The sequence below is a fragment of the Typha angustifolia genome, chromosome 8 (genome assembly GCF_048772165.1).
Source record: "Typha angustifolia cultivar Huaian chromosome 8, ASM4877216v1, whole genome shotgun sequence".
NCBI classification, from domain to species: domain Eukaryota; kingdom Viridiplantae; phylum Streptophyta; class Magnoliopsida; order Poales; family Typhaceae; genus Typha; species Typha angustifolia.
Window position 1 is genome coordinate 15,710,105 of NC_133246.1, and position 11,889 is coordinate 15,721,993.

At 35.8% G+C, this 11,889-nt stretch overlaps 3 protein-coding genes across 5 annotated transcripts; all 3 read left to right on the top strand.

The window, feature by feature from the left end:
- The first annotated feature begins 689 nt into the window (after nucleotides 1-689).
- On the top strand, nucleotides 690-4,304 carry LOC140765316 (alkylated DNA repair protein ALKBH6 homolog). Of its 3 annotated transcripts, none has more exons than XM_073104341.1 (8): nucleotides 690-831; nucleotides 911-1,146; nucleotides 1,214-1,274; nucleotides 1,408-1,446; nucleotides 3,110-3,222; nucleotides 3,319-3,589; nucleotides 3,678-3,724; nucleotides 3,825-3,970. In XM_073104341.1, the coding sequence occupies exons 2-8, from the start codon at nucleotides 1,024-1,026 to the stop codon at nucleotides 3,834-3,836; spliced, it is 666 nt and encodes a 221-aa protein (XP_072960442.1). In that variant the 5' UTR covers nucleotides 690-831; nucleotides 911-1,023; the 3' UTR covers nucleotides 3,837-3,970. The 3 variants fall into 3 exon arrangements, with proteins under 3 accessions (XP_072960442.1, XP_072960440.1, XP_072960441.1); XM_073104339.1 differs by having other exon boundaries at nucleotides 693-831; nucleotides 3,809-4,304; XM_073104340.1 differs by lacking the exon at nucleotides 690-831 and having other exon boundaries at nucleotides 929-1,146; nucleotides 1,403-1,446; nucleotides 3,809-4,304.
- Nucleotides 4,305-4,585: 281 nt separating this feature from the next.
- On the top strand, nucleotides 4,586-7,640 carry LOC140765318 (uncharacterized). The gene is made up of 5 exons (XM_073104344.1): nucleotides 4,586-4,867; nucleotides 5,159-5,352; nucleotides 5,970-6,291; nucleotides 6,938-7,025; nucleotides 7,368-7,640. The coding sequence occupies exons 1-4, from the start codon at nucleotides 4,769-4,771 to the stop codon at nucleotides 6,977-6,979; spliced, it is 657 nt and encodes a 218-aa protein (XP_072960445.1). The 5' UTR covers nucleotides 4,586-4,768; the 3' UTR covers nucleotides 6,980-7,025; nucleotides 7,368-7,640.
- Nucleotides 7,641-8,029: 389 nt separating this feature from the next.
- LOC140765317 (probable complex I intermediate-associated protein 30) lies at nucleotides 8,030-11,187 on the top strand. Its single transcript, XM_073104342.1, has 7 exons — nucleotides 8,030-8,228; nucleotides 8,780-8,893; nucleotides 9,266-9,328; nucleotides 10,028-10,119; nucleotides 10,269-10,349; nucleotides 10,444-10,542; nucleotides 10,690-11,187. The coding sequence occupies exons 1-7, from the start codon at nucleotides 8,177-8,179 to the stop codon at nucleotides 10,876-10,878; spliced, it is 690 nt and encodes a 229-aa protein (XP_072960443.1). The 5' UTR covers nucleotides 8,030-8,176; the 3' UTR covers nucleotides 10,879-11,187.
- The last annotated feature ends 702 nt before the right edge of the window (nucleotides 11,188-11,889 follow it).

Here is an 11,889-nt window from a genome sequence, read left to right on the forward strand (position 1 = left end):
AGAATTCTTCACAGCTGACTAAATAAAGTAGGTCCTCCTTAAAATCACCACATCAGTTTGAAGCAATATATTGTTGAGTGCATGCATGAATATTATGCACCCACCCAAACTATTGAAGCTATTATGTCCTCTATTACTAGCCTTTATAACAGGGTAACCTGCCAAATTATACCGTATAAGCTGATCGAAAAATCAATTTTGCAAGCGTGCCAGCTTAAAATAAAATAATTTTACAACTGATAAGGCAGTTGCAATATGCAAAACAAAATCTTTTATTTTGTTTAAAGGATATGGTAATTCGATGTATCTGTTTGTCATTTTGACATTTAGATTGACATTAAGAGAGCAAATATTAATGAAGACAGAAGTAACACAGCTGAATATTAATTAGAAAATTTTATGCCCTTGCTCTAACTCTCTCTGCCGGTGCCAGCAATAGAATTTTTCTTTTTGTCGAAAGAAGGTCCCTAGACTGGAATTCCCGGTCCAGAGACCTGAAGTCTTGGAGTGATTAGCGAGCTGAGCGAGATTGTGAGCGGAAAAACCTAACTTAATCTAAGGATACTTGAAGAGAATAAGCTTTCAGTGGAGCACCATGTCCACATCATCATCTTGAGAGTTAATCCAACTAACAGTAGCCTGAGTGTCGCCCAAGAGCCAGTCCTTTAGGCCAGCCAAGATTGCCAACGCTTCGCCCCTTCAGTGGACACGAGCAGCTTCAAGGGAAATAGATTTTCCCAAGGGTGGAGCCGAAGGAGGATATCTGATGAAAATAACCTTATAACCCCACACAATCCATTAACTTAAAATACAAATGTTTAAACTTAAAAGGTACTTCTCTGGTTGTCATTTTAATTTAAGTTGAGAGTTAATTTGTAACAAAGTATCGTTTCGTGTTCTTGTGTCACAGTACGGCGAATCCGGTAAAAACTCGAGGGCTTTGCTGCGAAACTATACGGGTTTGTAAACATAAACAAACCTCTATATTATTTGCGGAGTCCAAGGATTCCCTGGGTCTCTAAGATGGAAGAATCGAAAGAGGAGAAAGAACTCAAACTCGAAGACTATATTGTGGGTTCTCTTCCTACCGTCTTCTACATCCCCAATTTTATCACAGAATCCGAGCATGCTCAGCTTCTTCACCATGTAATTAATCTCAATCTCCTTGCTTTTCTTATGGGTCTCTTTCACTATCTGATACGGATTTATGCAGATCTATGAGGTACCACCATCAAGATGGAAATCTTTGAAGAACCGGAGATTGCAGAACTGGGGTAGCTTCTTGGTCCTTTTCTTCTCGGTTTTCTCCTAGAGGGTGTTTGCAGTCCCAAAATTTTGACCATTTTTTGTTTTTACTTATGTTTTCTGGAAAAATGTTTTTCATCTATTGTGTCTTTGGAAGGATAGGTGGACTTGTGCATGAGAAGGGCCTTCTACCACAGGAATGTGAGTATAAGATAGTTTTCTCAAATTCTAAACTAGTATTAATTATGTGTATATAATGCAAGATTATTGTTAGAAGAAACATTTTATTTGCTATTATTTTTAGATTTATGCTGTTGATGATTGTATTGTTGTGTATATCTACACATACAACTACAAATATGCAGAAAATAGGAGTAATTAAACACCTATCTACATTTGATATTTCAGAATCCATGCAAACATAAATAAATGAAGAAGAAATTACCTGTAAAAGTAGTGGACTTACATTGTTTGTTACTGTATTAATATAATTATATAGAAAAAGTTACAATGCAAAAGTTTTTTTGAAATCACTGGAGCAATTACATACATATCTATAGAAAACTTTGTTCACGGCATGGATTTAATGAACTAATAAATTTGAGGCAAATAAATTCTGATCATGTTCTGTTTCATCACAAAGTAAAACAATGCCTTTGCCATATAGAGGGAATTTGGATTTCAGATTGCATAACATGATAACATCTTTATAATGATATGGCTAAATTTGAAAGCTGTCCACGTATAAAAGATGGATCTTGCCTGACTAGTAATTCATTTTTTCCTCTAACACAATCTGTATTGCTTACCATTTCTCCTGCCCCCCCTGTCAGATGAATAATGAACTCCTTGTTACTTATATGAAGTATTAGGTGCAACTTTTGGTGCTGTGGTGCCAAGAAGAGGTGATGTGCTTGTTGTACTCTGAGATTGAGTCGAATGCTTAGTGTCCTTTTGTGATTGTGAGTGCAAGCTAACCTAAAAGTGAGATATTAAGTATATTACAAGAGTATTAGTTTTCTTACAATTAGTCTTATTGTACTGTTCAAATTTAGTTTTCAGGTAAATTATATATAACACATGTCTTTTAATGAAATTGTGATCTACACCTTACATTTTGACTATTTATAAATCGAGCCCTTTAATTTAGTGAATATGTGTAAAAAATACCTTGTCGTTAGATCAGTTCGTTAAGCTTAACCAAATCTTTGAGTTAACTCAACTAAAAAAATTATAAAAATATCCTCTAACAAGTCGTACTAAGAGCATTTTAATCATTTTAAAAATAAAATATTTCTACCTAATAGAATATTCTGACAATATTAGTTTAAATCTAACTTAGGATATTTTCTACACATATTCGTTAAATCAGAGTACTTGATTTATAAATAGTGAAAATATAGAGTGTAAACAATTACATTATAAAGCAGGGTGTTATATATAAATTTTTCTAGGTTTTATGTTGTGGTCTGGTAGAGCCACACATGACTGGTACTGACATTAGGCAAACTCTGTGACTGTCATACAAGATTAATAGATTACTGTCAGGTGAATCACTTCGAAGTTTGAATAATGCAAGTCAGGGATAGTTTGTTTGCTTTGAATGTTGATGGACCATCTTTGACAACTCCATTGCTTGATATTTTACTGTCAATTGATTTTAATTGTTTTGAGGAGTATTAGTTGTTACAGCGTTGACTAGTATTGTAATGTTCAGATTCAAAATTTAAAACAGCTTGTGTACATGATTTTTCAGAGTTGTAGAGGAATAATCACATGTCAGGCTGTGGATTTAGCTTATTACTTAAAATAAGGCTTTCATGTTGTTCGGCTACTTAACCTTCCCAAAACTTCGCCTTTGCAGTACCTCCTTGGCTAACAAAAATAACTCAAAAGATATGCCAGCAGACCAGCTTATTTCCCTCAGCAATCAATCATGTACTTGTTAATGAATATCTGCCTGATCAAGGTATCATGGTATGTGCTTCTGCTGCTTTGCTTCAATATCTATTGTGATAGTTCTGTTTATGCATCGCTTATTATGGAGTATAACACATCTATTATGCCATTCAGCCTCACCAAGATGGTCCTGCCTATTTCCCAGTTGTTGCAATCTTATCTCTTGGATCACCTGTTGTTATTGATTTCACTCCCCATCAAAGATTAAAAGAGTGCACATCAAATGAGATCAAGACAGAAGAATCTATGGAGCTCAGAGCTGGTAAAACTGAAACAGATGGCTCATCCAATGTGGCCCTATGTAGGGAGGAGGATGATCCCCGTGACTGCTCTCTTCTATTGACGCCCTGCAGCTTGTTGATATTTAAAGATCAGGCTTATTCAGGTGAATTCTAATTACTAATAATCTGCTACTAATAGTTGCTAAACCTTTTCCAAATGTAAAATTCATTATTCTCTATAACAATTTGCAGATTACCTGCATGGAATACAAGATACTGAACTGCACAGACTAGATAAGGTGAGAACTATGCATCCAATGGGTCCTACGAAGTAATTTTCTTCATGTTCTGACTCCTTTTGTTGACATTTGCTTGTCCAATAGGTTGTTAATATTTCAGGTCCAGAGTTGACACAACTAAATTCCGATTGTAGTCAAGAGGAAGTAGTAGAATTCAGTGGCATTGGACTAAATGGCATCTTCCGTAGAACTTCCACTAGAGTCTCATTAACGTGCCGCTTGGTTTTAAAAGTTCGCAAGAATCTGTTCAAGTTCTAAATGACGTCTGGCAACTGTACCAAATTGCCTGGATTGGATTGATGAACAGAGCGCAAGGGGTTCAAAGTGGATTCATTTTGCCCTCATGTTTTATAACTTGAGCTACGAATCAATTTGAGAAGTTTTAGATCTTTTTCTTTTTCTTGAGAAAGATTTTCGATTCATAGATTGTGATGAACTTCTTCAGAAATGTAGAAGTTATAATACAGCATGTATCACTTATTGCTCTTACTGTTCGGGTTGCAGCCATGTGTTTTGACTACCAAACAGGACATTGAATAGCAGAGATTGTAATGTGAAATTTAGTAGAAAAATGCTCTGTTTTCTTTCTCTATAATTGCTATTGAAAACTTTTTGGATATATTACAATTATCACACAAAAGTATGGCAAAGAAAATATATAAGGGAAGCAAATTAGAATTGGATATAATACGATTTAGATTGAATTTGAAGTGAAAAATATAAAATATATACCCTGTTACCAAGGACAAATTTTAAAAATTAGAAACTTCCAATAAAAAATTTATTAAATAAAACAAAAAGAGATTAAAGAAAAAGAAAATAGAAAAGTGGTAACTGCAATAAATGGAAAGCCTTTCCCCTTCCCTCTCCTTCCTAAACCCGCCCTTCCACGGCACCATCTCTCTCCCAACTAACCTTCCAAGTTCCAATGTAGAATAACGCACGTGCTTAGTTCTCTCTCCTCTCCTGTCTCCTCTCCTCTCCTCTTCCGTTCCCTCTTCTCCATCCTTTTGAGGCTTCTTAACTTGATCACGATCCTCTATAATGCCCTGGTTCTCTTCGTCTCTGTGGTCGCGGATACGTTGTTCGCTTCGCGATTCCGACCGAGTCCAATCCCTCGCCGTCCTCCTCATCTACGTCCAAGTGAGTCTCCTTTCCATTCTCATATATTTCCATTTTTTTTTATCATTTCTCGGTGAAAGGAATATTTTTTCCGTTTATTCTCTTCTGTTTCCGATTTGGGTCCTCTCGGTTTCTCTCGTTTAGTTTCAGTGCCGCTCTTGTGCGAGTAAAGTTCCTTTAGATGAACAAGTGTTCTTGGAACTGGTTTTCCACAATTTAATTTTGTTTAGCGCTCAATTAGTTGGAACTTTTTTTTGGATTTATCTTGGAAGATCAATATGCTAACCTTTTGTTTTTGGAATAATAATTCAGATTGGATGTGCTCTTATTGGATCTCTCAGTGCACTGTTCAATGGTGTGTTGCTGATCAATTTGGTAATAGCACTCTTTGCGCTTGTGGCCATTGAGAGCAACAGCCAGACCCTTGCTCGGACGTATGCCGCGCTCCTCATGTGTGCAATTATGCTAGATATTTCGTGGTTCATACTTTTTACGCATACTATATGGTATGTCACTTCATTTTTTGCAGTTAATTTAGATGGCTGTATAGCTTGGCATTGAATATATGCTCCCTTAACTATGCATTAGGATCATTTCCTTTCGCATCTTCAATGTTTATGTTAGTAGTTCTTTTAACAAAATCAGCACATTGATTTATGTCTATTTTACCTTTAGCAATTCTCAGGTTTGTCCACTTGTACCTGTTAGCTTCGTGTATATCTCAGTGTTCTAAAGTAGATTTTTTCCATTACTTCATTGAACTTTAGGTCAATTATCAAATTAAAGCATATGTGCTACAAGCTTATACATTTAATTGAAGGATAGATGATCATCGACACTCTTATCTCAAAGTTCCTGATGTAAGTATGTAAGTCAGTTGATATTTGCTTTTCTTATATTTTTACTTTTTCGTGCATAAGGATAATAATTGTGATATTGCATTATACATACTATATTGTGTTCATATTAACCATTGGTTAGACTAGAGATATCCATATAGATATAGCACATCTGGTCAATTTCACAATAAGTTCAAATTGCTAAGTTAAATTGTTTTGTTTCCAACTGTACTTCAATTTCACTGACTTTTTATAATATATTGATGTACATTATGTTTGTGCAGGAACATTGCTCCTGAGAAGTATGGAGAATTCTTTGTTTTCTCAGTCAGACTTGCTCTGTCAATGCAAATTATTGGTTTTTCCATAAGGTTCTGTTCATCATTCCTGTGGATCCAAATATACAGACTGGGAGTTTCAAGTGTCAATCATACAATCTACCGTGAAGCAGATTTTGACATTAGAAACAATTTTCTAGATTCCCCAACTTATGATATATCCAGGCAGAACTCCAATTCTGATGACAATTTAGGTGGCTCCATCTATGATCGAACTTATTCTTCTTCCCTTCTTAAAGATGCTAATGATAAAAGACATGCTTATGAGGTACTCTTGTTCTCAACCTGAAATTAATTCAGTGTACTATATGTGTTCATGGATACAGGATGTCAGTAATATAAGTTAATTTGAGAAAAGAGACTTGTTTATTACAATGTCTTTTTGTCATGATGATGCCCCTCACATAATTGCTTATTTTTGGTCAAGAAGAACAATTTCATCCATTTATCCTCTATCCCATGGTATATGTTGATAACCATTATGAATCTAATGATAAATTAAAGCAAAATTAGGTTTAAGGTATACAGTGCATGCCATTTGTTTCTTTCTTATTATCTTATAATCATAGATTGTTTGACTGGGTTATATAAGATTTAGAAACTGGTATTTTTATCTCTTCTATTTTGTAACTGGAAAACTAGCTCAAGAATGTTTGAAATTGGAGGTCTTCCATTTTAGGTTGATCCTTTTGGTGGCGCCTTTGCTTTTGATCCTTCTAGATGGATCTCGTATGCTAGTTTACCAAATGGTTTTGGGATTTCCCTGTATTATCTGTGACAATTTATATTTGTCTTTTAATCTATATACGGTGATCTGGGACAGCAGTCAATGTTCTTCTTTTCATACGCTTAGTTTTACAAATGTGTTTCTCTTGCCCACTCGGAGAGACTAAAAAACTTATTTCTATTTTCAGGTAAGTAACCATGTTACGAAACACGATATTGAAATTGCATGAACTATCCGATCAATCGTGCTTTGATCAGCCCTTCCTTGTTAATAATGTAAGCACACGCTATTCTTTAAAGTTCAGTACCTAAATTTGTCTCTTAATATTCCTTATATCTTTCTCTTTTAATTTTGTTTCTAGAGGGTGAAACTTGAGGTATGGCTACGGCAATAATAAATTAATAATAATAATAATAGCTGTTCGTTTTCTGTTCTTAGCTCATTCCATGTCTATTGTAGTATCTTGAGTTTTTAATCAAAACGGCCACTGCACTCCAGAATGTTTATAAACAAAACGGCTATTGGCACTTTAATTGCACATATTAAGAATCTTCTTTACAAACTGGACTGTTAGTGTGGCTAATTTTTTTTTCCAAATGATCTGTTATTGAGTGCAGGTTGATAGTACAAGGAAGGAGCCCTTGAACTGATGATCTTGCAATTACAATACAACACCATGACTGCACTAATTCTAGGTTTCAATCAGCTCTGCTTGATGTAGAGTTGGGTTTTGTATAGCTCTCATTTTTTTTCCATTTAACACCAGATGTCTCCCTTCCCTTTCCATCCTGTGTGTATAGAGTCAAGTAAGTAATAATTGTTGACACTTTTGAACAGCATCTTTTACTGAAGAGATTGCAGAGAATATTAGATGCTTACTAAGTCCTGTAAGACTGCATCTTTCAATGCTACAAGAATTGAGAGTATTTACCCGATATTATTGACATGAATAAGAGAATTTAAACACAAAAAAAAAATTCAAATATATAAATGAAAATAACTTTTTGGGAAAAATAAAACTATGCATAAGCATTGAAGAATGTGGTAATTATTTGGCAGTGTATTTGGACATACTGTATTTGTAAATATAACATCATCAATAGGAAGAACAATAAATCTAACGTGAAAGCCATTTGCGGGTTTAGTGTATTGGGAACACGCTATAGTTTCTCTAGATATTAAAAGAGATTTATACGCAGTATTTTGGTATATACTTAAAATAAAATAGATACACAATTAGCCTAAGTTATTAGAACCTAAGGTCTTCTAAAATGCGGGTCGGATCCGGGTGCACCAGACCCGTTTGATTCCTGAACTGGATCTCAAATCTTGAACACCACGGCGAGAAAGAACGCCGCCTTTTTGCTTTCTAACCCTCTTCCCTTCTCCTTCGACCGCTATTCTACTCTCCTCGAGTGGCGAATCTATGTCGAGGTTCCGAGCTCTGTGGCAAGCGTCGCTTAACGCAACGAAGAGAGGTAATCTCACGAACACTTAATTAATGATTAGCTGGGGCAAGTTTTTGGCTCGTTAGCTGTTTGATTTTAGTACTGAATGAGATCTCTTCTGTCAATTAGATATTTCCCCCCTTTCCTTTACGGGTTTTTTCTTTTCTTCGTTCTTAGCTTAGATTACAGGATCTTGCATCCCGTTCTTATAGTTTGAGCTGAAAATGTTGTGCATGGAGTTTTTGGATTGATCTACGAGATGGCTTTGTGTGTGTGTGTGTGTGTGTGTCGATTTGTCTTGACCTTCCAATTGAGCTATATAATAGTTCCTTGTGATTATGTTCTTGTATGTCATATAATGAAAAGCATGTTGCATATGATTGGCTTTGAGGGGTTACGTTTGGAGCATTGTCGCACTTCTAGTCCGTATTCGGAAAGAGTTATTGCTTCTTCCCCAGTTATAGGGGGTGTGTTACAAATACCCGTTCTTACAAGTTACTGCTCAAGAACTTAATAAGTTCTTTCCATTCTCCCTGCATAAGCTATCTGTTGATACTTACCTTTTTCATGTTCATTTGCAGCTCTTGCATGGAATGTAGAAGATATAATGCCCCCCAGCGAAAAATATGTGTTTAACTTCAATTCCAAGGAGGAGCTGAAAAGGTGGCATTTGTACTCGGACTCAGAGTATGGAGGTATTGTTTTCCTCTGAGTTTCTGATTCTTCTGTGTTAAATGGCATCTGTCGAGGTTCGGAGTTCTGCATATGTGTGCAGTCACTATATACACACACATGAGAGATACATTTCATATGTTAAGGAGAATTTTTCTATTTACAAAGCTACTTAGAAGGAAGATGGATTTTCTATAATTATTTCTTCACTTTGTATAACCTTCTTTACTCAGGTATACTACTAGCTCTTTTAACAAATAATGCATTCATCTCTTAATCCATTTCAGAAATCCGTTGCATGTTCTTTCTTTTTCAGTTTGTATTTAATGAGTTGGCAATAATGTCACTGCCCATGCATAAAATGTCATCATGACTTTTACAGAATTCATCTCCAGGTCTATCGTCTGCTTCATTGGAGATCACTAATACTGATTCTGGAGCTGGTTCTCAACTTAGTGGTACGCTAATGTGCTTTACTTGATGTGATCCCATGCAATGCGAAATAATCCTTGTAGTACTATCTTCATCACTATGCACATTTAAATATCTTTCTCATATCTCATGGCTGCTTAACGATTTTAGATGCTCAAGTAGTCATGAATTATACATTAAATTGGTAAATTCTTGACATAAATTGTGCTTGTGTCTTCGCAGGCAAGAGGGGATAATTGTGATCAACTGATCATACTCTTACACTGTTTTCACAAAGCTTGGCTATGTTTTTTTTGTTTTCTAAAGGTCAAAAGGAAGTGTTTATAGATTCTTTTATTAGTTTCATTTTCAGTTGGCCTTTTCTATCCTCTCTTTGCAACAGTTTGAGAAAATCTGCACACTTCTTTTGTTGTATTGGGATGTGCTTTATCTACTTGTACATTTAAGAAAAAAAAGAAGTGTCTAAATTTATAGGAACCATGCAACACCTCCTATGACAACATCCAATCTGACTTATGATTAGGATTCACCTTGTGAAGGAAGTTCTCTAGTCAGCACAAGTAGGGAATTTTACTTACAAATTAGAAGTGAATAAAACATGCTTCCTTTGTGTTGAATGGTGCTAGTTTATTGAAAAGTGAATATATTTACATTCCAGTCAATTTGTAAGCTTTCCCTCTGTCTTTTACAACTATGCTTTGCTTCAAACATGTCTCACATGATAGGTATTTTTTCTGGCAATCTTTCCGTGGATATAAGTGAGGGTTCCACATGGAGGATAAGTCGGGGTGGTTTCTGTGGAATGCGATCAAAGAAGGTGGAGCCACTACTCTTGACTCATTTCACGGAACTAGCTTTAATTCTGTGCTGCTATGAGAAGGAGTTACAAAGACCAGATTTCTTTTGTTAGGTGACCATTCCTTTACTAGATATGTCAACTAACAGAAATGCATATCCATTTTTCAGTTTGATGGTTTCATAGACCTTGATGCATATGATACAATAGCATTGAGGCTTAGAGGGGATGGAAGATCTTATATATCTACTGTAAGTTTCTCAATTGAATGATTACGGATACCAGTGCTTTTATTGCTTCACTTTCGTAGATAGGAACCTTAACCTTGTAAGTTCCCAATCACAGATCTATACAGAAAACTGGGTAAATTCACCTGGTCAACAGGAAGATAACTCATGGCAAGCTTTTGTTTTTGTACCCAAGGACAGATGGCATATTGCTAAGGTAGTTTCAGGCCACCAAATTTAGCTTCTTTTCGATATTATCATGAATTCATGATGGAATTGCCTTTTAATCATACATCCTTCTGACTAAATTTTGTTGCTCCCAACCGCATGCAGTTGATTAGCTAAAACAATTGACTTATTTCAGATCCCTCTGGACCAATATCTACCAACCTGGCGAGGAAGTGTGATCGATGTGGAACTGGAAATGAATCCATCGCGCATCATGGGGATGTCTCTCTCTGTTAATGCTGAAGGTGGCATTCCTGGTGCCAAGACTGGACCTGGAGACTTCAGACTGGAGATTGATTGGATCAAAGCTTTGAGAACGTACTAAAAAGCTAGTGTGCCTAACCAAATGAAACTCATGACTCAGCAAAATCTTTCTTACGCAATGATTGCAGGTCCAGTGGCTTGTGTAGTTGCGTATTCCTTCCATTTCTTTGGTTGTACATCACGTTTTTGTGTAGACAAGTTGCAAATAAAAGTTGCATTATTTGTGCAAATCTTAACCAGCAACCTTTTTCTTCTTTCCACGATGGTGTCTCCCATGTGGGTTTCATTTACTTGTTTTTATAAGTGTTCATGTGTAGTAGGTGTACATGGATTGTTACAAACTGTTAATAGAGTTGCAATCACTTCGTCAATTTCAGGTAGTGCTAAGTGGACTCGGATTCCATATGTATTTTCGGACCTGGATCCGAACTACCCCCAACTGCATCGCTCTTGAAGAGATGTCGACTCGGTGTATCCATGTCATGTGTGATGTGTATGTAAGCATACAAGCACTCATGACACATCAACTAGTGGTTGCAAGCAAGTTAGCAACGCATATTCTTCGGGTTGCTTTCTCGATGGATGAGGATTGCAAAGATAGCTACTTGAGATCTTCCATTAGCATGTCATCATGATCATACCATGGAACATCCATGGCCCACAATATGCTACAAGTCATTTCCCAACCTTGCCCACCACAAAGGCTTCATCCACATGGCACCTTCTGCTACCATTAATTAGAGCCCATCAATCTTTTTAATAAAAATAAAGTAAAATTAAATAAAAACAAACAAACAAGAGTTCATCAATCGTGGCACGCTTGGATTCACCATTTCTGAATTTTTCTGTTTACTTTTACTACATAATAACTCCTTGTGGCTTGAAATCATATGGTGTAAATTTGAAACACTACAATCATAAGGGTTTTTACAACAAATATGAAATAATAAAAGAGAAAGAAAACCTTACCAGTAAATTTCTAAGAGTTATAAACAACACTGACACAAATGAATCGATAGCATTGAATTTATAACTCTAATTATTTTATTTTTAGCATGATCAGAACGATCGA

Excerpts from the sequence above, each read along its gene's own strand:
- LOC140765316 (XM_073104339.1), top strand. The coding sequence starts at position 1,024 with ATGGAAGAATCGAAAGAGGAGAAAGAACTCAAACTCGAAGACTATATT. Across the intron at positions 1,147-1,213 it reads ATGCTCAGCTTCTTCACCAT|ATCTATGAGGTACCACCATC; the intron begins GTAATTAATCTC and ends GGATTTATGCAG. Across the intron at positions 3,223-3,318 it reads TGCCTGATCAAGGTATCATG|CCTCACCAAGATGGTCCTGC; the intron begins GTATGTGCTTCT and ends TATGCCATTCAG.
- LOC140765318 (XM_073104344.1), top strand. The coding sequence starts at position 4,769 with ATGCCCTGGTTCTCTTCGTCTCTGTGGTCGCGGATACGTTGTTCGCTT. Across the intron at positions 5,353-5,969 it reads CTTTTTACGCATACTATATG|GAACATTGCTCCTGAGAAGT; the intron begins GTATGTCACTTC and ends ATGTTTGTGCAG. Across the intron at positions 6,292-6,937 it reads ATAAAAGACATGCTTATGAG|GTAAGTAACCATGTTACGAA; the intron begins GTACTCTTGTTC and ends TTCTATTTTCAG.
- LOC140765317 (XM_073104342.1), top strand. The coding sequence starts at position 8,177 with ATGTCGAGGTTCCGAGCTCTGTGGCAAGCGTCGCTTAACGCAACGAAG. Across the intron at positions 8,229-8,779 it reads GCTTAACGCAACGAAGAGAG|CTCTTGCATGGAATGTAGAA; the intron begins GTAATCTCACGA and ends GTTCATTTGCAG. Across the intron at positions 9,329-10,027 it reads AGCTGGTTCTCAACTTAGTG|GTATTTTTTCTGGCAATCTT; the intron begins GTACGCTAATGT and ends CTCACATGATAG.